Genomic DNA, 25,756 nt, shown 5'->3' on the forward strand with positions numbered 1-25,756 from the left:
TAAAACTCAAAAGTCAATGAACTAGAAAACAAAATCATTGGAACCAAAAGACAGCTTTTTGAAAAAAAAATTTTTAAATGATAAACTTCTCGCTAAATTAGTCGGGGGAAAAAAGAGTATACAACCAACCAATGTCCAGGATGTCTGAACAAAAGACAAGGTCTCTACTCTCGTGGGCTTATAGTGGGGGTAACAAATGTTAGTCACAGAAATAAATGTGTAGGTATGAATTGTGGTAAACTCCATGAAGGAATTCTGCGGTGGAGGGGAAACTGATTTAGATTGGACGGCGGCTCCTGGGCTGAGGTAAATTAACGCTAACGCAGGCGCTCCTCCTGGCCATCCACCCCGCCGCGCGTCTTCCCGCTCCCGCCGCCGCAGGTGACGGCCCCGCCCCGCGCCCCGCCCACCACCGCCCCCGCCCTTCCGCGCAGGCGCAGGGTTGGCGCGAGGTGGGGCGCGACTGGCGGCTGCGCGGGGACAACCGCCCGGCTGGCGCGGAGCGGGGTGGTACGCCTGTGAGGTGTCCTCGACCTGCCCCAGCGGCTGCGGTCCCCCGCGATGCCGAGGCCACAGGCGGGCAGCTCGCCTCTCTGAGCCGGTCTCAACGCCGAGGGCACAGAGGGAGGCAGGCCATGGCGGAGTCCTCCGAGCCCGGGCGGCTGGCGTCGGCGGACGGCGGCGGGAGCCTGGAAGAGGAGGACGACGAGGAGCGGGAACCGCTGCTGCCTCGGATCGCCTGGGCCCAGCCACCTAAGGGCGCCCCGGGGAGCGCCGTCAGGCTCGTGGAGGCTGCGGGCGAGGAGAGCGCGGCCTCCCCTCGCGAGGCTGGAGACAAGGAACTGCTGCTCCCGTCCTGGGACGCGCCCAGCGGGCCCTCCGGGAGCGTGAGTGGCCTCCGGAGCTCGCCCACCCGCCCGAAACGGAAACGCCCCCGAGGTGCAGGTGCGACCCGGCCCTTACCACCACCCCGCAGTCCAGCCCCTCCGGGGTCCCATCTCTGTCCCGCACCAGCACTTGCCTGGGAGGAAAGGCAGCCAGCCGGGCAACCCTCCCCTCCAGAGCACCGGCCAGGGGGCGCGTCGCCGGTCGAACCTCGGAGCCCTTGCCTTTCTCTCTGCTCCCCGGTTTCCTCGCACCTTTTCCAGGGGGCACTGGCCACGTCACCCAAGGCCTGTGGTTGTCACGGAACTGATCCTTGGGGCCTCCCCTAAGAGTAAGCCTAAACTGTTGAAATCAGACCCTGAGGAAAACTTAGCACGATAAAATGACGTCAGTTGTTTGCTCAAGTTTGGACTTGAGGTTTGGATTAAGAACCCTGAACTATCAGGAAAGTTCCCCGGGTTGTGAATTTGCAAGGCAGGTGGGTGACAGCAGAGAGATGCCCAGCAAGAGTATCTAGGTGCCATTGGGACGCGTTTTCAAAACTTTCTCTGGTTAGTGTTATTGTGACGTTAGCCAGAGGGGGCAGAGGCAGTTGAATTTCTCTAGCTGCCAACTGTTGCGAAGTTTTCTTTCTTGAGACATTTCTATTCTTATACTGTAAGAGGTGGACTGGTAGCCTCAGGTGGAAAAGAGGGTAACTGATACGATATGATGTTGAAAACTAGTAAAAGTGTAGGCATGCTCTTGCAAGCGTGGGTATTTGTTGATAAAGTAAGTTTTTTGGCAAGTTGAGTCGAGGTAGGCTACTTTGATAGTAAAATAGGGTGGAATTGTATGAATCCTAGCTGGAGATGAGACGGGCTAGTCTGTAAACTTAGGATAACATCTGTTTGTTGGCGGTTGGGATGGTTTAAGGGAGATGGTGTGTGCGCTGTGCCTGTAGTAGAAGTCCAAATGTGATGGCTTAAAGAAAAGCCACAGACAGTGTCACTTTAATTAATGCTGCTTAGTTTTCCTGGAGTTTTTAGATTGTACATGTCCTGCTACCAGTACAGTAATGGAGCTCCTACAATTTAAGGAATTTGGGATAGAATAGATTATTCAAGTCGTAGTTGAACTTACATTCAAACATCCTCTCAGGCAGGTAAATCGAAGAGGCCCCAGAGAACCAAACTTTCCCCTTCAAGTGTTTCATGAATAAAGCTTTAGCAGACTGGTCTGCCATGCATTATGCCATTATGTTAGCTAACAGGTGCATGGACAGTACAACATTGAACAGAACAAACATGAGGATCGCAAATGGACCCACATTCACCTAGCTGCGTAATTTGTTTCTGTACTACCTAGAATCGCTTCTGTAAAGTAACGAAGATCTGTGTGGCTAGCTTGCTTTTTTCTACCCTCAAGTTACCTGTGTAGCTAGATTTTAAAAGACCCTAAAACCTTGAGTGTGTTTATTCTGTGAAAGTGAGGTTTTGTTAAAAAAAAAAAAAAGTATTAAGGCTAGAAAAAGTAACAGTGGAATAGAATATAGTGCTCAGAATACAAATGGGTTACTAAAGAGCATTCCTCCCTTTTTAAGTGGTAATAATTTATTTGTATCACAGTTTACAGTTTGCTAAGATCTCTTTTTGTATAGTTCATTAATTCTCACAGCAACACAACAGGTTGTTACTCACCCTCATCCATGTTGTGAGGATTGAAAATGAATAAAACTGTAATGACTAGTCGGTCATAGAACTTCTGCGGTGAGCCAAAGTCAAGTATACAGGAAGTGATAAAGCCAGAACTGAGCCTAGTTCTTCTTTTTATGTCCTGTACTTTTCCATTTTGCTGTAGATCCCAAGTATTATAAAATAACTGTTACTTGTTACTAATGGATTTAAAATGGATTTTTAATGGATTTAAAAATAGTTTTTGAATTGTAAAAAGTATTTTAAAAATTTCAAGCCAGTCTCCAAAAAGTTAGTTTTTGAATAATATAACTAGATTTTTAAGTTATTTTTTAATGAGTCCATTAACTTTCTTTGCCCTTTACCACCCAATTTCCATGAAGCCACCTCTCTAGTTCTAAGAAATTCCTACCTTTAGATTGATATTAACATCATTTATCTTATGCTTAATGCAAATGCATTTATGCTTAACTATTTTGTTTATGTAAATAGGAGCTTTATGTACTCTACCAGTGGAAGAATGTGTGTAACCTTCACTTGAGCAAGACACTGACAAAGTCTAGACCCAGCATAAACATAGTGGTGTTGGGTCATTATCAAAGTAGAAAGATTAGTGGCATTCCTTGTTCTAGTTGTCATTTTAATCAGTGAGCTGGAAAGTAATAAAGATGATAATAGTTAATACCCTACGTAGCAATATGTGTAGGGCATAGTTCTATGAGCTTCACTTATATTGATTCATAACTAACCCCATGAAGTGACTACTATTTGTTATTCTCATTTTAAGGAAGCACAGAGAAATGAAGTGACTTCTCAAGGTCCCAGTTAATACAAACCAGGAGCACTTAACAGTTTTGTTGGAGAACCTACAATTAGAGAATGGTGTTAGAATACACAAAGAACTACCAAAGTAAAAGGAAGTGTGTATTTATAAGCCTTTTAATGATTCATGGTGCCTTATAAATGTATGAACAAAATAACATCACTTAAAAGTAAGGAAGAGAGAGGTGAGTGGGAAATAAGGTGATGAAATAAATAAGATGGAGGTTGGAATAAGAGTACACAAAATGCACATTAGACGCTTGATGCAGGCAGCCCAAAAATCTGTTCTTTGAAGTTCCTGAGGAGGCAACTTGAGAGAAGCACAATCAATGTGCCCATAAAGTTAAACTAATGATTTGAATCAAAACAGACAAAGGAAAACCTGTCATATATCTTTTGGAGAAGAGACTATATGATGAATAGTATTTTTGTAATAAAAGTGATGAGTTTCATAGGAACATTTCTTGTAACTTCCCTGAAGCCCATTTTAATAGAAGAAAATTCTAACGGGTGGTGCTATCAGTATTGCTGGATCCGTATTCTAGACACTGATAAGCTGGCTGAATTTAGAGGAAGACATGAGAAGAGTAGATGCCCTGTGTGTCTTGACAGTTCTCCATAGCTGAGCTTTTGAAAGATAGTGAGTGAGCAGCCACTTCTCCCTGTCAAGAGGTCATTCTTCAGCCAGTAATGAGAAGATACCTACTCTTTGTTTTCCATTTATTGCCGAGATACATCATTCTCAAATGCTTGAGTGCCTGCTGGGTGCCCGTGGAAATTGAGGCCTTGGGGAAACAGTAGTGACCAGGTATCAGATGCATGTTCAGTCACTAGCCTTGTCCCCACATAGCTTTATAGCCTAATGGTGGAAATGGTCAATTAAAACCGTTCCAACAGCCGGTATATTTGGATGGGGAAAACTGAGGGTTCCATTGAACTGTGCCCTGGATTTAGGGACCAAGGAACACTTAGCAGAGGAAATAGTATCCAATTTGATACCTGAAAAATGGCTGGCCCTGGAACTCGCAAGGGCAGGGTTCCGATCACCAAACTAGTGAGCTAACCACTTTTCTTTTTAGAGAATATTCCGGTCAGTGGGTAAGTGAGTAGGGGCTCATTTTGGCTTATTTATTAAAATGAGAACTTGATAATTATCACACATACCTATATAAAAGGTTTATAAAATGGATTCTCTTATTCCGTTTTTAAGTCTGGTTACTAAAGGACCAGTGATAACCCTTACGTGTGGTCCAGGGGATAGTTTGTTAATAAATAATTGTCAGATTTATCGAGGGCCCACTAGGTACCAGGCACTGTTTTTAAGCACTTGGAGTATACCAGAGAGCAAAACAAAGATCTGTGCCCTTCTGGAACTTAGATCTTTTTTTTTTTTTTTAGTGTTACAAGTGAGGAGATGGAGTTCAAGGATCAATAAGTATTAGCCCTGGGGAGGAAGCTTGGAATATACATGGGGAATAGCATAGGCAAATCCTCTGTTGAGAGGATGTGCTGGATATCTTAGGAAAAGTGAGGAGCTCATATAGGACTGGAACTTGAGTAGAAGATCATCACATTTTAGAGGAGACCAAAAGGGAGTACATAAACAATACTGCATTTATTCAATTAAATATATATTAAGTACCCACTAAATGCTGATCCCTCATCCAGGTGCCAGGGATATACAGTGAATAAAGAAAGATAAAGTTCCTCCATTCTTAATTACTTTCATGGGGTAAATGAGAATGATTAGGAATTAGCATATCAATTGTATTGACATAACTACAATACTTGGATTATTTATTCTTCTTTTAAGTAAGTTAAATATGCCCAATTGCCCTTTTTGTAGTATTTTTCTTAGCACATACTTTTTTTAAAAAAATATTTTATTTATTGAATTGACAGACACAGCGAGAGAGGGAACACAAGCAGGGGTAGTGGGAGAGGGAGAAGCAGGCTTCTCACCAAGCAGGGAGCCTGACGCGGGGCTCGATCCCAGACCCAAGCTGAAGGCAGACCTTCAAGACTGAGCCACCCAGGTGCCCCATTAGCACATACTTTTAAAAATAAATAACCGTTTTATTTCTGCCTAAATTAAGGCAAATTTTAAATTAAGGTAAATTTATGTTTTGAATTTTCATAATGTTGAATGCATGTAATAGCCTTTAAATACCTTCCAAAGTATGAATAATTTTTGCCTTGTCTGTCACTTTAAATGATTAATTGTTAATTCATTCTGCAAGTGTGTATTGAGTGCCTCTTATGTTCCAAGAACTATAAAAGTTCTGGGCATACAGCAGTGAAAGAAATCCTTGTCTTCTTATAACTCACAAAGTAAATTATGTATTAGGTGATAAGTGCTAAACAGGAAAATAAAGTGGAAGTTGGGGAGGATTGTATAGGGCCTTGGGGCCATTATAAGGCCTGGACTTTTAATGAGATGGGAAACCATTGGGCTGTTTTATACAAAAGAGTGACACGATCTGACATTGGGGTTTTTTTAAAAGATTTTATTTATTTGAGAGAGTGAGCATGAGCCAGGGGATGGGGGTGGGGGAACAAAGGGAGAGGGAGAAGCAGACTCCCCGCTGAGCAGGGAGCCCAACTGGGTCTCAATGCCAGGACCCTGAGATCATGACCTGAGCGGAGGCAGGCGCTTAACCAACTGAGCCACCCAGGCACCCCAGATCTGACAAGTTTTAAAAGGATTACTGCTATAGCTTCTCTGTCGAGTATAGAGAAGGCATGGGTGAAAGACGGAGAGTGGTTAAACTTATAATTATCCAGGTGAGAGTTGATGGTCACTTGAATCACATTAGAAGAATGGAGATGGTTGGTTTCTGGGTGTTTATGTAAGGTAGAGCCAGGCAACCTGCTGATGGCTTGGATGTTGGAGGTGAGAGTATAAGATCATGGATGATTCCAAGGTTTTTGGCCTGAGCAGCTAAAAGATTTGGAGTTGCCAACAACTGAAATAGGGAAACCTGGGAGGGAAGCAGTCAGGAGGGGTGACGAAGATAAGAATTGAATTTTGGGGAGTAAAGTTTGAGCTGTCCATTAAACGTCCAAGTAGAGATGTTGAGTATAGTAGTTTGGAGTTCAGGGCAGAAGTCCAGGCTTGAAATATAAATTTGGGAGTCATCAGTGTTGATGAAGAAGAGAAGAGGACCATGAACTGAATCTGAGGCGTTGCAAAGTCAGCCTGTCAGGGAGATAAAAATGAGCCAGCAAAGAGACTGAAAAAGAGGAGCCAATGAAGTGGGAAAACCTGGAGAAGGGGGATCCTGGAAGCCAAGTGAAGGAGGAGGGAGTGACCAACAGGGTCATATGTTGGAGTTGGGCAAGAAAGGTAAGTTCTAAGGTTAGATTTAGCAATATGGACGACTACATACCCCAACAAAAGTTTTATCAATTGAATGGTTGGGACAGAAGCCTGATTTAAATGGGTTTAAGAGAAAATCAGGGAAGAAATTTGGAGATGGTAAATATAAATATCTATAGAGGCCTTCTGCTATACAGAGGGTCAAAGAAAGTGAGGAAACATCTAGGAGTATTGTGGGAGTTAGATTTAGGATGAGAAGAATTCAGCATGGTTTGTATGGTGATGGAAATGATCCAATAAAGAAGGAAATATTGATGTAGGGAAGGACTGCTGAAGAAATGCCCAGGAGTCGTCAGGAAGAGATAGGGTCTGGTACACAAAGTGAATGAGCTAATCTTGGAGCTTAGGTGGTTCATCTATAGTACTAGGTGGAAGGCAGAGGATGTCATGGGCAGATGTGGTGCAGAGGGCTGATGATAGTTTTTTCTGATTGCATATCATAAGGCTCATCTGAGAGAGAGGAGGTGTTGGAAATTTGAGAAGAGGGGAGGGTGTGAGAGTTGCCCGGAACAGTGGGAGAGACTATGTACCGGGAGTTGTGCTAGTTCAGACTGCTAGAACAAAATATCATAGACGAAGTGGTTTAAACAACTTATTTCTAACAGTTCCAGAGACTGAGAAGTCCAAGATGAGAGTGCTGGCATGATCAGGGCTGGCTTCCTGGCTTGCAGATGGCCACCTTCTCGCTGTATCCTCATGTGACACAGGGCGAGAGAGAGCATGCCCTTGGCACTAATCCTGTCGTGGGGGCCCTACCCTCATGACCTCATCTAAACATAATTACCTCCCAAAGACTCCGTCTCCCAATGCAATTCCATTGGGAATTAGGGCTTCAACATATTTTGGGAGGACAGTCTGTCCATAACAGGAATGTGGTATGCTTCCCAGGCACCATGAAGGGCCCACCTGAGATTTCTGGTGATGAATTTAAATTAAAGTGAGCCATCGGGCATTGTGTTTGTGTATGTTTGTCTAGTCGAGTTTAGCTCTCCGGGCCTAGGCATACTTAGCAGACAGTTGAGTTTAACCAGGACTGATATTTTTCCAGGTGACCATGATGAGGGGAGGGAGGAAAGGAAGAGTGATTATGTGATGACTGACCATAATTTAAGCTGGCCAAGGAGGGACATAAGGACACAAAGATCAGTTGACAACATGGTAGCTCAGTGCTTTGTAAGCCCTAGGCGGGGTGGAAGAATTTTTGGATTCAGGGTACCAGAGGGAATGAACTAGGAGGTAGAAGGTGCTTGAAATTGAAAGGTATGGAGAGGTTGCAGGTATTAGTAATGACAGATCTGAGGTATGACTGTGCAGTTGGAAGTTGAGATAGGCTGGAGAACAAAATCACTGGAAGAGAGGAATTCAGAGTAATGTGAGATATTCATTAGTGTAATTATTTCAACAAATAGGGATTTTGTTTTTCATGTGTCATTACTTGAAGTTTAAAGGGAAGTAGGGTTAGGGGAAAAAAAGGAAGGATCCAAGCAACCCATACAATGCTTGATTACATTTTTTTTCTGTACCTTAATATCCTAATGCTAATAACCTAACCCAGTATTACAGGTCCCTCTCATGAGCATTCTCATAGCTGGCCTTTCTTTTTTCTTCATGTTCTATATTAACATTGATTTTTTTTTAATGCAATAATTGTTGATTCTTCAGCATTGAATACATTCTTGGATGATCCTGAATTTGCTGATATTGTGTTGAAAGCAGAGCAAGCAATAGAATTTGGAGTTTTTCCAGAAAGAATCTCTCAAGGTTCAAGTGGAAGTTACTTTGTGAAGGATCCTAAGAGGGTGAGAATTTCACAGATCTGTAGTGTACATAATAGAAATTTTGGAAAACACTAATTTGAATGTGAAATCACTGTAAGGTTCTGAAGATGTTTTTCTAATAAATCTGATTGCACCCTTTTCAAAAATAAAGATCAGGTTTTTGTTATTTTTAACTAAAGCACTCTACTATTTAGAAATAAAGCTCTTCATTTTAAGTCATAGTTTGCTGTCCTACTATTTTAATACTTGGTTTCAAGCATTTATGGAATACTCATATTCAGCAAAGGATTTGTTGAGTTTATATTCATAAGTCCTTACTTTACAGTAACTATATTAGCCAACCAAAGTAGAAATTTAAACTTTCAAAACGTATTTAATGTCTTTTCCAGATCTTTTTCAAAGGCTTATTTTGCCCTAGGAGTATTTTTTCATGCATTATGCCAGAGCAGCCTGGGCAGTCTGAAGATTGAAGGCACTGGAATGTGACATAGTGAAATGAACCAAAGTATAATTCTAGGGCGGAAGAGAGAAGTTGATATGGGACTTTGTTCCACTTAGTCTAGAATTTTTCAGAAATCTGTATTATTATCTCTGAAAGCTTTCTGAATGTTACATAGCCAGCAGTTCTTTTTTCAGGAGGAAAAAGATTATGATTTCATCCTAATATTTTTTGCAAATATCAAAGATATATTTTAAAAAACAAAGTCTTTTTTGAGTTTTAAATGTATATGTAGGTAATGTCAATCTATCAGCCTAATTCCAAGTATGATTTTGTAATTTGTTCTTGTTGACTTTTTTACTAGTGACTTAGACTTTATTACATTATATAGCAATTATATACTTAAAATTTTAAATCTTGTCTAAGGATACTTCACCCTCTAAATTTAATATGAATATATTTTATCAGACCAGTAATAAAGATTATAGACTTTAGACATCCATGAGCAATTTTTTTAAGAGGAGAGAATTTATTTAAAATTGATTCATAAAAAAAATGGAGAACGATTAGGGTAGGAGAGTCTCACAGCATAGATGTTCACATATAGCTATCATTACCTTTGTATTTTAGAGACTACTTTTTATCATTGGATTTATTAAATCATTTGACAAATGCTTGAACTCCTACTGTGTACCAGGCACTGTTCTGAATACTTGGGATACAGCCCTAACAAGGAAAGTCTCTGTCCTTTAGAATGTACATCTAATGAGAAAGTAGATGATAAACAAATAAACATATAATTTTGATATTTAATAAATAATAATAACATCATTTGACCTAGAGCAGTGGGTTTTCAAACATTGTAAATCAGTGTAACCCTTTTATAACTTGGAAGTCCAGTAACAAAACAGATGAAGTCAGAGTTGATCTAGTTAAGTGGCATGGGGTCTTAGAGCCCTCTCTCATCTCCACTCTCACCTTCCCTAGTGTTTCTCAGAGCACAGTTTGAAAACTACTAGCCCAAAGGATTATTGATTTTAGATTGTTGGATGAGAATGAATATAAAAATATAATTAAAACTGAACCTCTTAATATATAAGGGTAATGCCCAAATCTGGTGGGAAGAAATACAAAAAGATTTCTCAGAATGCATTTTATGGATTATTGTCTCTCTATATTAAAAATCTAACAAAATTTCTACTTTTTTATATAGAAAATTATTGGTGTGTTTAAACCCAAATCAGAAGAGCCTTATGGCCAACTGAATCCGAAATGGACCAAATATGTTCATAAGGTCTGCTGCCCTTGCTGCTTTGGTAGAGGCTGCCTGCTTCCTAATCAGGGATACCTTTCTGAAGCTGGAGCCTCCCTTGTGGATGAAAAGCTTCATCTGGGCATTGTACCTAAAACAAAGGTAAAGGAGAAATTGTTTTTAATTATGTACTTCTAATTTGTAGTCTACTTCTCTGTGAACACTTTAGTAATATTTCTAACGACAGAGCCTAAAGTTGAGCCCTTGTTTTGGTAATCCAGAGTCATGAGTAACTAATAAATTGATTCTAGTGGAGATCCACAAAGTGTCCAAGGGGAATAATATCCCTTGCTCATACAAGCTTCGATGGTGCTGACAAGAGGGAAAAAAACTAACATTTAGAGAGCAGAAAAATATCGAGGTTCTAGATACTCTCTTGAAGGTAGAGATAACTAATGCGCCAAAAGACTATTTTTTTTCTTTTTAGCCTTTATAAATTTTTACTTGAAGACTTCCTCAGAATATTCGTTCCTAATTCTACATCTCTGGACGATTACTTCTTGCTTCCAGTTTTAGACTGTCCCTTCGAGAAATATATGCCATTTAACTGAGTTTGCAAAATCCTTAAGCCTTTCTGTTTTAGATTCTCTGAGACATTTAGTATAGGGTTAAACTCTGCTAATTTACAGTTTTAGAGTACATTTCATGTAGTATATGAGTAGAAATACTATAATGCAAATTCTGATAACCATTTTTCTAAAACTGTATGTTTCCAGGTGGTTTGGCTTGTCAGTGAGACATTTAACTACAGTGCAATTGACCGTGCAAAATCTAGAGGCAAAAAGTATGCTTTAGAGAAAGTGCCAAAAGTAGGTAGAAAATTCCATCGGATAGGACTCCCTCCTAAGGTAAATTACTGTGCTAAGTTTTATTTTGGGGGGCAATTCAGCATGTATTACCTGAGCAGTGTGTGCTGTAGGCGCAGATATAATAGTAAATAAAATGGGTTTTTCATACTCAAAGAGCTTATAGTGAATAAGCCATCTCAGTGCAATATGATAAAGCTGTTAGGATGGTTAAATGCAGGAAGGTCGGAGATTTGGGGTTGTCTCACTCGGTTTGGATGGCTAAGGAGTGTTTCCAAGAGGAGTTTGCACCTATGGCTTTTTAAAGTAAAGGCTAAATGCACAGGGCAAGAACCAGACCTGGGTTTCCCTCCCAGCCTCTCTACCAGTTAGCTCTGAGACCTTGAGCAAGTCCCCTACTCTCTAAGCCCTAGGCTCTATAAAACAGGGGTGAGAAAAACTACCTCCTGGGGCTGTGAGATTAAATGAAGAAATTCATGTCAAGTCCTTGGTATGGTACCCGGCACACAGTGTAGTAAGTGGTAGTAATTATGTTACTGGCTACATACTAGATTTTATTCTTTCTTACCACTTTTAAATAAACCTCAGGAATGATTAGCAGCTAGCTAAGCAAGAGTGGGGAGGATTAATGGGAAAGCATTCTAGAAAAACTTTAGGCTTTTTTTTTTTTTTTAATATATTTGTGATTTTCTTTTGTGGTTGCAATGCATTTGTCTAGATAAAAGAATTTGAATAAAAATTCATGCCTAACATAAATTGTTTTTAAAATTGTACTCCAGGTAAGCAGGAAGTTTGAAAATTTTTACAAGGCCTGTTATTCCTTGGATATGCTGAAATTAAGTGTGACTAAAGAAGGATATTATTATTTGCATATTTATGACTACTAGGACTTAATTATAAGTGCTTTAAAGAAAACCTTTTAGAAATAGTTAAAATCTCATGCCAACAACAAGAACATAGTATTAAGATAAGAAATAGATTTTCTTTGTGGTAGTTTGTATTTATGAGACCAACTAGGTGACCTGTATGTCCTGTGCTGTACATACATGCATGTAGTAATTTTAGTGACAGAAATGCATTTTAAAATGGACATATTTTCAAGGAAAGGATTTTCTTAAAAACCACTCTAGAGTTTATGATTGATTAGTTATTTAAAATTTATGACAGGATCTGTAATCTGCAAAGGCAAAGAATGCATTCTTTTTTAAAATAAGGCTATATTCTGTATTTTATGTTGTAAAGAAAAAATCCTGAAGTATTTCTTCAGTAAGAAAAAATTGCACTGTTATTAAAATGACCAGGAGAGGTGTACTATTTGGTTTCCATAATTAAAGTCATTTTAATGAATATTTTTAGAAAACAGCTTTCTGAGTTGAGATTATCACCTTGAGAGGCATTTTCCTTTTTAATTATCCTAAAATAGTCTCTATGCTCCTCAAAAGCCTAGGGTTGAACATTTTTAATTTGCTATGTATTCTTTGTGTGATTATTTAAAATTAGTGTATAAAAATGGTTTTGATAAATGTGGCTTATCTAAATTAGTGTTAACTCTTTTGTTTTTCTTACCATGTTTATATAGCATATTTTATGATGATACTACTGAGAAATTGAAAAAGTAATCCCTTTTTTCTTGTACTTTCTTTTCTAACTATAGTTCTTAAAATTATAGATTGGTTCCTTTCAGTTATTTGTTGAAGGTTACAAGGAGGCTGAATATTGGCTTAGGAAATTTGAAGCTGACCCTTTGCCTGAGAATATTAGAAAAGAATTTCAGTCACAATTTGAAAGATTAGTTATTTTGGATTACATCATCAGAAATACAGGTATTGAAGTTCTCTTATTCGTTCACTCAAATCTTGTTGGCTTGCAAACTGTATTCAACTCTGTTTTTTTTAATTTATTTGAGAGAGAGAAAGAGCAAAGCAGGGGAAAGGGCAGAGGGAGAGGGAGAAGCACACTCTCCCCCGCTGAGCAGGGAGCCTGATTCTGGGCCGGATCCCAGGACACTTGAAATCATGACCTGAGCTGAAGGCAGCCGCCCAACTGACTAAGCCAGCCAGATGTCCCCGTATTCAACTCTTGATGCAGAAGTCTTGAGGCTACTTTTTCTCTACCTGCCTTGGAAAACAGAGATGTAGTACTAACTCCCCTGGGCAAAAAGTTAATCCTGTACTGGAGATCCTAACTCCTAGCAGGCTCCTGCCCCCGTGATAGAGGTCAGTTCCTGTCCCTACCGGGGGATTTCTGGGCAGTAGGACAAAGCCAGAAACGTTATCTGTGTAATATGAATAATTAAAACTTGATTGTGTAAATTACTTTAGATGCTTATTTTGATGTTAGGGAACTGTTGGCATAGTCTATAAATACATTATACTCTTAATTTTTTCTGTTCTAGAAGGGAGCAATGATGTAGATAATCTGAAACAGTGGTTCCCAAATGTGGTTCCCTGGACCGACTGGGTCAGCATTATATGGGGACTTGTTACATTTACATCTTCTCAGAGGAGTGCACCCCAGCCCTACTAAAGCAGAAACTCTGCAAAGGGCGGCCACCGGTCTGTTTTAACATGTCCTCCAGATAATTCTGATGCACTCTGAAGTTTGAGAACCCCTGGCTCAAAATGCTTGCTCATTTATATTGGTTTCTGAAAAAGCATTATTATACTTTTCCAGAGTTACCTTTTTAATTAATATGGTCCTGGATTAATGTTAAAATTGATGTAGAGACTAGAGAACTTCTATATAGACATTAGGTGAGAATCTACCCAGAAATTTGCCTGGCAATAGAGGTAGATGTTTTTTCTTCCTAAGATGAAGAGAAGTTATCCTTGATTTTAACAAACTTGATTTAATAGTTCTTTTTTTTTTTTTTTTTTAAGATTTATTTATTTATTTGAGAGGGAGAGAGAGCAGGCCCTGAGCAGGGGAGAGGAGCAGAGGGAGAGGGAGAAGCAGATTCTCCACTGAGCTGAGAGCCCGATGTGGGGCTCATCCCAGGGCCCTGAGATCATGACCTGAGCAGAAGGCAGACACTTAACCGACTGAGCCACCCAGGCACCCTGATTTGATAGTTCTTGATAATAATTATACATACCTCACAAAGTGGTTGTAAGGATTAAATGAATTAGTACATGTTAAGTACTTACAACAATGCCTGGCACAGAGTAAACTCTCAAAAAGTGCTAGCTAACATTTGTAAGTATTTTTTAGTTTGTATGTGTTAAATTAGAGCTTTTAATATGTAAACATAGGCCACAGATAACCAGTCATGGTCTTAAAAATCAAAAGGCGACTAGATTATTCCTTTTTCTATTAAGCTCTGATACCCATAAAAAATGAAGTAACAGATTTGTTTTGTCTTGAAAGACAGGGGAAATGATAATTGGTTAATCAAATATGAAAAGCAGAAACAGGGAAAGGAAATTAAGGTAAGGAAATTTCAAAATTATACACATACACACACAATCAATTTCTGTAAAAGATTCCTTAAATTTTATGTTATTCTTCATTTCCTTCACTTAGATCCTTGATTTTATCTCCTTTTTCCGTTTTTCTCATCTTCTTTTCTTCCTCTGTTTACATTGCATTTTTTAAATTCTATTTTTCTAAATCTCTATGTAGCTTTTATGTTGTATTTTTTTAAAACTTTTTTTTAGAACTTGTGAACTTTGTTGTAGAACCACTAGATTTATTTTGCCTTTATGTAATAAAAATAAAGGCTTCTGGTATTTTTGGTCAGCATGTTTATATTTTAGTAATTCGTTTCTTTCTGAGTCTTAAGACTACTCAATAATGCAGATGAATCTCAAAATCCTGCTGAGTGAAAGAAGCTACACACAAAGGGAACACACTGTCTGATTCCACTTATATAAAAATCTAGAAACTGCAAACTAATCCCTGGTGACAGAAAGCAGACCATGGTTGCCTGCAGGTGGGGCAGAGGGAGGGAGGGACTGCAAAGGACACCAGGAAACTTTCGGTGAATGTTTCACATCTGCAAATGCTTATCAAATTGAATACTTTAATATGTGAAGTTTATTGTGTGTAAATTATACCTCAGTGACATTGTAAATAGAAAAAAAAGAAATGGCAATTGTAGCAGAAATGGGTTTAAAATACACACATAAATATACACATTCAAAATAGTTTCTAAATATATTTTATTGGTATATCTTAAGCAATTAGATTTTACTGAAAACTTCATTCTTTTAAGTATTTTGTGCATTTTCATTGAGGTCAGATATTTGAAATAAACTAAAAGAAACAAACCAGACATATATCAAACAGACCTTCATGCTAATACTTTTAATTTTATCTTTTTCACCTTTTGTTTTTATGTTGGCCACTTAATATGTTGGCAGCCATCTATCTTTACATACCCCTTAACATGAAAACCCTCTTGCTCTCAAGGTCTTTGTTTCAGCTATGGAAAAATGTAGAAGTTAGGAATGGCCTACATTCTGTCATGAATAGCATCTTGAGATTCCTTCTACTGGACCTTATTATATTTGGTCTTTGGGTAATTTTATTTAGAAACATTTTGTATTTGGACTAATTAATCCTAGGGGATCCTAGGAAAGACTAAATTTTTAATAAATTAGCTTTGTTCTCTTAAAAATATCAGTATTTTGCAAATGTCATACATTTAAGCAGTGCATATAGCAATAAATTACCTGGAACAACATACTGTTAAGTCTTAGCATTTCCAGGTCCTCTTCCCCAAAGAGGAAAAAAAATGAAACCATTACTATCTAAATTTATAATAACAAATTAAAAAAATAAACAGTGATTATGAAATTCTTACTGATTCATAAGACAGTTTCTTCCTTTTGAGGGTAAAAATTTATATTTTCTGGCAACCTATTTTTTATTTTTATAGACTCTTCAAATAAAATGTCTTTAAACCTTAGTAATTTTTAAAAATTTATTTAATACTTGATCTTTTGGAAATATTCATACAAATTTTTTATCGGCAGACCATTTTTTTCTTCTTTAGGAAACGCAATGGATTGATAATAAAGAATCACTTATTAAAATAGCTGCAATTGATAATGGTCTGGCATTTCCTTTTAAGCATCCTGATGAATGGAGAACATGTGAGTATTTAGAACCACCTATAGATTCTGTAATTACCCTTTTCCAGAATAAGAAGGGAACAAAAATTACAGATATCAAAAAAGGAGAAGAAAACCTGGGTGAAGGATAACCATTGATTAGGGCTCTGGTCTAGAGTCTGGGGATGCAGAAATGTGTATTGCGTGGGCCTTGCCATGTATTGTTTGCTTAGCTTTGAATGACTGGGTCTGGTTTTGGGTTTTTGGCTTGTGTTAGTCTTCTAGAATAAGTTTTTAAATATTAACAAATTGGGAATCATCTATTTTAATATTTGGGTAGAATTTAACTTTAATGTGTTGGGTAGTATTCACTTACAAAACAGTTTAGACTTACCTACCCCCTTCCAAGTGAGTAGTGTTTTATCTACCTTTTCAGTCTCCTGTGGTTACTGGTCTGGTTTGCTACATCTTCTTGAGCTAATTTTTGACATTTTTACTTTGCTTAAAATTGTTCATGACATCTTGAGATCTAGATTTATGGGTACAAAGTTTTTTATAGAATTGTCTTATAATTAAAAAAAAAAATCCCCTGTATGTATATTAAGTATTTAGGTGTGAAAGGAAATGGTATCTAATTTGCCTTAAAATATTTAGGGGGAGGGAAAACAGGGATAGGTGAAACACATTCTGTAAAAATTTGGGAATAGTTAGATTATTCAAAATATAAGAGTTCATTGTACTAGTTTTTAAATTTTTTTATATTTCTGTAATATATGTTTAAAATAATCTCTTTTATCGAGGCACCTGGGTGGCTCAGTTGATTTAAGCATTCAACTCTTGACCTGAGCTCAGGTTTTGATCTCAGGGTCGTGAGTTTGAGTCCTGCATTGGGCTCCACGCTGGGTGTGGAGCTTACTTTAAAAAATAAGTAAAAAATAAATAATCTCTGTATGTATGACTGTGCCTTTTTAAATTCCTACTGTTTATTAGTGGGCTTTTTTTTTTTTATCATTAGGCTTGCCACAGACTTGTAAAGCATTGGCCTTTTTACACTTATTTATTTTCTACTTTTTTTTTTTTTAAGATAATTGGCCTTTTTTTTTTTTTAATTTTATCATGTTAGTCACCATACAATACATCATTAGTTTTTGATGTAGTGATCCACGATTCATTGTTTTCGTATAATTGGCCTTGTATTGATCAGGTTTTCATTTTGTTTGCTTTTTCTCTTTCATTGATTTGTGTTTTCCATCATTACTCTTTTCTTCTGTTGTGTTCATCCTATTTTGCTTGCCTATATATTTTTCTGTAGGTATCCTTTTGGCTGAGCCATAGATTAGATAGGGGCTGCTCTGTTGTTCTACTCTGCATATTCATACTGTGAGACTTACCCTTTGGTGGGAGTAACTTAGGAAGATTTTGTTTGGTTTTAGATTTTCTATGTCAATTAATTAAAAAAAAAAGAATCGCCATTTTCATTTTCAAGTTTTATTGCTTTGTGATCTGTGAATGCAGCTGCGTGAATTCTCTTTGAAATTTGTTAATAATTCCTTTATAATCTTGAAGATGGCCAGTTTGAAGGCACTTGAAAAGAATGTGTTTGAACACAAAGTTCTGCATCTGTCTATTAATTAAAGTTTGTGAGTTGTTAGTCAAATCATAATTTTTTTTGATCTGTTAATTTTTGAAGAGTTGAAGTTCACTGTGATTGACTCTGGCAATTTCTTATTGCATTTCTATACGTTTTTTGCTGTGTATTCACATACATAAAGGCTCAGCATTTTATCTTGCTGGTGGCTTGTTCTTTTATTAGTGTGAAATATATCCCACTTTATCCCTCAGTGTTTTTTACTTTTCTTATTTTATCTGTTGTTACATTGCTACACCTCATTTCTTTTTATTAGCATTTACCTGGTATTATTCTATACTTTTATTTTTTACTTCCATCATTTTGTTTTAAGTATATGACTTATAAACAACACCTAACTGGATATTTTTTTTACCCAATCTGAGATTCTTTTAATAGGTATACTCAACTCTAGTTAAAGTCTCAATAAATTACTGATGTGTTTGAACTTTTCCTGCCATCTTGGTTTTTTCTATCGACCATAAATTCCAGTTGTTTTTTTTTTCCCTTTCCTATCTTTTGTTGAACTGACTTAAGATGTCTTTGTTTCATTGTTTTTTTTCCTCTGATAGTTTGGAATTTATATGCAAATCGTATTTTAAAAGTGTTAAGTTTACGGTGCCTACAATACATCTGGGAAATTTTGCCAAGTATGCAGATGAGAATTAAGGATCTGGAACTTAAATAAGGAATTGATATTGAGGATATAGTTTTTAAATTGTCACCGTGGTAGTGGAAGCTGTGGTAGTGGTTACTGCCCAGGGAGGTCATGGTGAACAAATACCATCACTAGGACAATATGAGATACACAAATACTCAGTAAATGTTTCATGAATGCTTAGCAAATGAAGGAGAGAAAGGGGGAATGGTGGCATTGAAGACGAGAGGAAAAGCCAGCAAACAAGAGAAGTGGCTTAAAAGATAGAAGGTACACTTTGAGAGAGTAGTATTTCCAAAGCCACACAGAGAATTTTACAGAGGGAGATGATCAAGAACAGTACTACTTGATAAGTAGCATGAGAACAAATGGGCCTTTGGAGAGACTCTTATGAAATGACTGGTGGTCTTAGGGGAGAGAGGTTTTTTGTTTGTTTTGTTTTTTATTTAAGGAAAGAGTGCACTTGAGCAGGGGAGGGGCAGAGGGAAAGGGAAAGCCGACTCTGCGCTGAGTGCAGAGCCTGATGCATGGCTTAATCCCACAACCCTGAGGTCATGACCTGCGCTGAAATCGCAAGTCAGATGCTCAACCAACTAAGCCACCCAGGTGCCCCTAAATGAGAGAATTTGAATGGTGACAATAGAAATTGAGGGATAGGGATTGGAAGTAAAAGCAGGCTTGGAAAAGGGCTTTTATGTGATTGGTCAGGGAAAAGGAAATTGGATATAGCTTCAGGGAGATGTGGGCCAGAGGAATGGACAGTGTACTTCCCACAGTGTACAAGGATATAGTAAAAGAGAAGTAAGAAGGAATGACTGTAGATATAGATTTTTTTCCTTAGGGCTTTCTAAGTGGTAGGAGCCATCAAAGCTGGAGGTTGTCATCATATGAACCCACAGTGGTTTTGTGGTTGATCATATTGTTACAAGCCTTACACTTTCTTGCAGGAATCTGAATATGCACCCTCTCTAGAGGATTCTACTGCTTTACAAATCTTTCTAATCCTAGTACTGCATATATTTAACGGTCTTCTTAGGAGAAAACTAGAATTAGCCTGGAGTAATGGATCTTTGATCCCTTAAAGCCACTTACCTATTTACCTAGTAATGACTTAAAATTTTGGAACATCATATGTTTACGTGCGTATGCAAGTGGTCAATTCCTGATGATTTGTGAGTAAGAGGGCAGGGAAACGTCAGCCATGGTATTTGATCTGGGGCTGTGAATAAATTATAGGTGTCCCATAATTTCCAAACTCAGGAACCAGAGATTCAGATATATTTTTGATGTAGGGCTGTTTGAGATAGACTCATTATTGAAATTCTTACCCTTTACTATTTAAAACTCAGGAACCTAATTAATTAGTTCCAGTAATACCTCCCTGTGCTTTACCATCCACACTTGATCTTAGCCAAAAGACTAAGAAGTGATTGTGCTTTACCGTCTAAATTAACCAACCAAACTTGGAATCGGGATGATCATTCTCTGATAACTTCTTTCTCTCTCTCTCTCTCTTTTGTTAGATCCATTTCACTGGGCTTGGCTTCCTCAAGCAAAAGTTCCTTTTTCTGAAGAAATAAGAAACTTAATTCTACCATATATTTCTGACATGAACTTTGTGCAAGATTTATGTGAAGATCTTCATGAACTTTTTAAGGTAAATTTTTAGTTAATTGCGGAAAATGAAATAAATCTTAGAGGAGATTTTCTTAATAGAGCTAATTTGCAATTTACTGCTTCTGGTATCACTACTTGCAGTAGAACCTGACTTAAAAAGGAATTAACAGTTTTACCTTACAGGAGCATAAATTTGTGAAGTTACACTGATTATGAGTGTTCTCTGACGTGAGGTTGTATTAAAACTTCACAAGTTGTTTTCTTCAAAAGTTGATTTTTTACAGAAGTACCCTATAATTTATAATAAATGCTTGGTGAGCTGCTAAGATTGAATCCTCTCAAAAAAGCCTAAACCCATTGGCTGGAAGGTCATTTTAAATCCTTTTGGAACCAGTTGGAGTATAAATAAACTATTCTTGTCATTCTAGAGGCATCCAAAAATAAATCAAGGAAAAATACTCTTTAAACATTATTTTATCTATTAGGAAGGCTTCAAAATGGCCTTACGTGCTAAGTTGAAGAGTACATTTCTTTTGAAATATTTGTTTCAAAGATCTTGATTTTTGGAATTATAATAATGTGGGGGTTTTTTCTGTCCCATGAAAGACTGACAGAAGATTTAACAAAGCCACTTTTGAAAGTCAGATGTCTGTGATGAGGGGTCAGGTAAGTTAACCTTTTTATGATCTTGTTCATTAAGAAAAAAATCTCTTTGAAACAGTTGTTAACTTTTTTCTCCATGGTGACCCAAAGAGGCAGTTCTTTTATGCTGAACCAAAATAGCTCATGTGATTAAAAATGAAGTGGATTTCAGTAGCGGCTTTCCTTGTGTTCTAAATTAGATATTTTTTTACCTTTTTGTTTATTGTTTGTTAGCCAGTTTCCCCTCCTGTGAATTCTTTGTCCTCATTTTGATAACTGTTTTCCCGAGTGTTACTATATTTTTTTTTCCTCCTCAAATCTACTTGCTTGGATGTTTCAATACCAAGTTCCGTTGCCTGTTGATTGTCTTTCTCATAGAACGTGTTTGGCCTTTCCTGGAGCAGTCAGTGAATCATCACATCACCAAGGTTGAGCACTGATTGAGGCATAAAAGTACTGATTGTAACTCAGTCCTGTCCCTCCTTACCTCCTTTACTTAGGGATATAAGGTGTTAGGTCTGCTGGTGTGGACCTGTAGGCTGGCTGACCTACCGATAATGTCTGGTCCTTCCACTCTATTAGTAGTATTTAGATTCCAAAAGGAAGACTTGACATGAAAATAAATTAATGTAAATAATTTTGTAAATATTGTAAACAAATAAATTACTGTAAACATTGTCTTTTAGTGACTTACTAATTAACTTTTTCTTCCTAAAGTACACATTTAATTTAAGGTAGCTGTTTGCTGCATGCATACCTGGGGCAAAGAAGTCTAGTTTTTGTACTAATACATTATATAATTTTAACAAATATATATAATTAAATTAGAAAATCATTCATTCACCAAACATTCATTGACAGAACTAGTGGCAGAAAGTGTTCTAGTGATTGAAATAAAACCATGAGCAAAACCCAGTTCCTTCTTTCCTGGAGCATGTGCTGTGATGACAAGGCCAGGAGTCAGGGAAAAGAGATGGATTATTACTTCATACACCTCTCTGTGCTCCATTGTATGTATGCAGTCCTTTGCTGGAATCATAAGTTTTAAATAGTAAGCGAAATGGCTGGAGAAGTAGGCTATAGCCAGATCTTGGAGGCCGTAAGTGCCAGAATACAGATTCCATGTGGAAGGGATTAGAGCCGTGAGAGACTACCATTCAGAAATGTTGTGTGATGAGACAATATTTCTAGAGAGGACACCTCCTGGATTGCTTTTGTGAACTCCCTGAACTTCTGCTAAATTCTGTTTATATGTGCATTTTAGGGTGGGGGACAGGCAATAGGATTTTTATGTCAGCAAAAGGAGTCTGTAACCCAAAGATTAAGGATCACTGCAGAAGGTGAGGCTGGACAGTGAGGTGTAGATTTGCTCAGCAGAAGAGGCGGCTGAAGCCAGGGAGCCTTGCAGGGAGGTGAGTGAGGTAATTCAGGCAGGTATGAAGGGCTCAAGTGATCGGTGGTTATAATTATGTTGAAGAGTGTTACCATCCCAAACTATAGTTGAGCTAAGTTTTCTGGCATAGATAATTATCCCCTAAGTTGACCCTTTCGCTTGAAACAAAATTGATTTATCAGTATGCTCCATCTTCAAGAATTCTCTTATCCCTAAAGATATATCTTAGGAATTCTTTTTAAGGAAAAGCTGTAAATAATTGTGTCAGCTTTAATTATAGATTAAAGCCAGTACCTGAGGAATTTAAATATAAATTTTAAAATGCTTGTCTGACAAGATATGGGGGCATTCCAGTTCTGAGGTCTGTCGCAAAGCTAGACCAGAGGCTACCTGCTATTTTAAGTTTATTTATTCATGTCCTGTCTCATTCACAAATGAGTTAAGGTATTACACAAATGTGTATAATATGTAAAAATGACAAGCTCAAGATCTGGGGAAAGAAAAAGATAAAATGATACCTTGGCTATATGTTTTAATTTGATTTTGTTTTGGTTTTTTAAAATTTTAATTTGGTTTTGTCTTTCTGATAGCCAAAAAGAATAAGGTACCCTGACCATGTACATGATTATATGTATATAGCTTTTTGGTTTTAACTGTTTTTTAAAAAAAGTTTGTTTGAAAAGTTAGATAGTATTTTATGTCCTAAAGTAAATCAGTGTTTTGAAACAGAAGCCTAACAGACAAAAACAAATAACAGCAACCTATGTTCCCAGCAACAAAATCATTATTCAGCTGGTTCCTTAAATAAGTCAAAATACTTATTTTATTTCTATTGTTTATAATTTTCTTTAAACCTCTTTGCCCTCCAGTTTTCCACTTAACTTCAGATTTGTGCTTTGGTACAACCAAATCTTTTGCCCTATAAACTAGGACTAAGTTTTTAGTTTTGCACACATAATCAGTGACATGTTCTAATTCTTCTCATAAAGATGTGGACTGGAACTAAGAACTTATATGAAGGCTTTTTTTTTTTTTTTTTTTTAAGTCTGGGACTGGTAATGTTTATTAAAGTTAAAGATTTTGAATGTTACTTTAAATACAGTAGGTCATGGAGCCACCTGGGTGGTTCAGTCGGTTAAGCCGCTGCCTTCGGCTCGGGTCATGGTCCCAGGGTCCTGGGATCGAGCCCCGCACCGGGCTCCCTGCTCGGCGGGGAGCCTGCTTCTCCCTCTCCCTCTGCCTGCCTCTCTGCCTACTTGTTCTCTCTCTCTCTCTCTGTCAAATAAATAAATAAAATCTTTAAGAAAAAAAAATACAGTAGGTCATGATCAGGGTCAGTAAGATCGTTCATTTTGTTTTATTATTTTTTATGTTTCAAGTTTTTATTTAAATTCTAGTTAGTTAATATGTAGTGCAATATTAGTTTCAGAAATAGAGTGTGGTGATTCATCACTGACAGACAACACCCAGTGCTCGTCACAAGTGTGCACCTTCATACCCATCACCCATCTAGCCCATTCCCCACCCACATCCCTCCATCAACCCTCAGTTGGTTCTCTGTCGTTAAGAGTCTAAGGTCATTCATTTTGTGTTCTATCTCTGCCGGGCGTATTACTATTACTGTGCCTGTTGGGAACACTGGACTTCGGGACATATTTATGTGAAATGTATTTTACATGTGGTCTGAAAAAATGGCAGAAATAATAAATAAAACTGCCCTAGGAATACACAGTGAACACCTATTCAGTGACTTTTAAACCAGAAGCTCACTTGCAGATTCAGTAATAATTGATGTTGAAGAAAAGAAAACGAACACTTGAGTAGCTCCTGAGTACTTTACCCCTGTGATGTTTGGTATCACTTATCCTTACAGCAGCTCTCCATAGTTCTCTGCGTTTTATGTGGAGGAAACTTGGCTCAACGGGGTTAAGTAACATGTTAAGTCTGTAAAATAAGGAGCTCTTCGTCTGGCACATCAGCTGCATTTAGGCATTGCCTCTGCCTGCGACCCTTCCCATCTCTTCTCTGGATTTAATGATCTTGTAAGTGGTATCCTGACCTCTTCTCCTGTCTTTCACAGTAGTCCAGAACCATCTCTCTAAAAGCACATCTGATCACTCCCTGACTCCTGGGTGTGCATTGGTTCCAGTGCCGACTTAGAGCACAGGCCACGGGACCTTTGCCACTCCTCCTGCATCCATCCCATGCACCTGCCTTATCTCTGGGCAGTGGTGGCTTCCCCTAAGCCTGGCCACTCCTAGCCATCCTTCCCTCCCGTTTCCCATTTCCCAGTGGCGCCCTCATGTGCCTTCTTACCACTCCTCAGTTGCCTTTTCTTCTTCCTCTGGAGGATGGTTTTCCTTCAAGCTCCAGCCCTGTCTTCCTAGGCTCAGAGTTATGTTTTCTGCAGCACTCCCTGGAAATACACTGGTGTCAGCCTTGACTCAAAAATCCGATGTTAAAACAGCATGTTGGGCATATTACTATTGCTTACTATCACTTAAAATCAACCAGAAAATAGGTGTGGTTTTACATAGTGCAGTAATTCTTATACCCACTAAAATTTGAGGACCAGTGAACCAGTCTAAAGGAGAGCAAAGTCTGTATGTGGAAGTCTGTGAGTTTATATCATCTGCCTTTGGCCTAACCATCGCATCCCTACCCAGTTCTCAAATGTGGCATCGATGGAGACTAGAGTGTTTCTCCTTGCCTGCAGTGCTTAGTCTATTTCTAAAAATAGTCTTCTCTGATTTAAATATATAATAATATATTTGTTCTTTCAGAAATGAAAAAAATGGGTGATATCTAGGAGAGGGGGTCAGATTTTAAGTCAGGGCATAGGTCCACTGTTGTTAAAGTGTTCATTGCTTTTTATTCTAGTTATTTGTTCGTATGGCTGTTTGTTTCTAGAATGTGTGTACTTTAAGGGCTCATATGGGTTTTTTTCTCCTGTTCAGTCTTCTCTCTGCCCCAACACAGTGCATGCACCATAGATGTTTCTTTAATAAGTAAATCCAAGATCATCAAGTGTCTTCTCAACTTTCAAAGAAACATTAATATTTAGGATAGTTTTAGGATTGAGTAATTTTTGCTATTATATATTTAAAAATTGTTAAGCTTGTAGAATGACTTTCATTTTCTTTATACAATTCTATTTTCCAGATTCTCTACAACAGTCATGTCTTTAGAGTCAGGAAAATATTAGATATTACTTAAATTAGTGTGTTTAGACTAACATTTTTAGAATAGAATTTTTAAAACCAGAAGAAGAAACTAACCAGAAGAAGAAACTAATAAATGTGCCCACATTTATTTTCATGATAAAAACAATGCTTATAAATGTGAATTTCATGAATTCTTTGTGTCTTGTTATCCAAGTATAGCCAGCCTAGAAGATTTTAAGGGAAGAACTTAAAAGGGATCCTAAATACAGTGAGTAAAACTACTGTAGCTAGTAAAGATTTATTTCCCTGAGGTGTTAAATACTTCAGATTTTCTAGGATCTAAACTGTCCACTTTTATACTATCCACAGTATTTGAATTTTATTTATTAGTATGGCTTTATGTTGAAACCTTTATGCTATCACTATTAAATAATCTTTACAAGAACCATTAAAATATATATTATCTGTATATTAAATATTTTCAAATACCTGAAGGAGACATCTTTG

General features: G+C 37.8%; 1 protein-coding gene across 7 annotated transcripts in view; it reads left to right on the forward strand.

Annotated features, from left to right (window-relative positions):
• Positions 1 to 440: 440 nt before the first annotated feature.
• PI4K2B (phosphatidylinositol 4-kinase type 2 beta) overlaps positions 441 to 25,756 on the forward strand; it is a 32,792-nt gene continuing 7,476 nt past the window's right edge. For 3 of the 7 annotated variants that reach the window (XR_006791849.3, XR_010409323.1, XM_045881376.2), the window contains exons 1-9: positions 442 to 945; positions 8,422 to 8,558; positions 10,190 to 10,390; positions 11,005 to 11,136; positions 12,764 to 12,917; positions 14,461 to 14,522; positions 16,091 to 16,190; positions 19,957 to 20,090; positions 20,657 to 20,716. Coding sequence is in view for 4 of the 7 variants with exons in the window: in XM_045881376.2 (XP_045737332.1) it covers positions 636 to 945; positions 8,422 to 8,558; positions 10,190 to 10,390; positions 11,005 to 11,136; positions 12,764 to 12,917; positions 14,461 to 14,522; positions 16,091 to 16,190; positions 19,957 to 20,090; positions 20,657 to 20,716 (1,290 nt within the window). In the remaining 3 variants the exon portion in view is untranslated. Of the gene's footprint in view, positions 946 to 5,972; positions 6,727 to 8,421; positions 8,559 to 10,189; positions 10,391 to 11,004; positions 11,137 to 12,763; positions 12,918 to 14,460; positions 14,523 to 16,090; positions 16,191 to 19,956; positions 20,091 to 20,656; positions 20,717 to 23,958; positions 25,518 to 25,756 lie in introns of those variants that run through there. The other 4 variants (XR_010409324.1, XM_054508981.2, XM_045881379.3 and 1 more) reach the window with 4 other exon arrangements.

The sequence above is a fragment of the Mirounga angustirostris genome, unplaced genomic scaffold, assembly GCF_029215605.1.
Source record: "Mirounga angustirostris isolate CCGP_5_RB_7025 unplaced genomic scaffold, mMirAng1.0.hap1 SCAF_2, whole genome shotgun sequence".
NCBI classification, from domain to species: Eukaryota; Metazoa; Chordata; class Mammalia; order Carnivora; family Phocidae; genus Mirounga; species Mirounga angustirostris.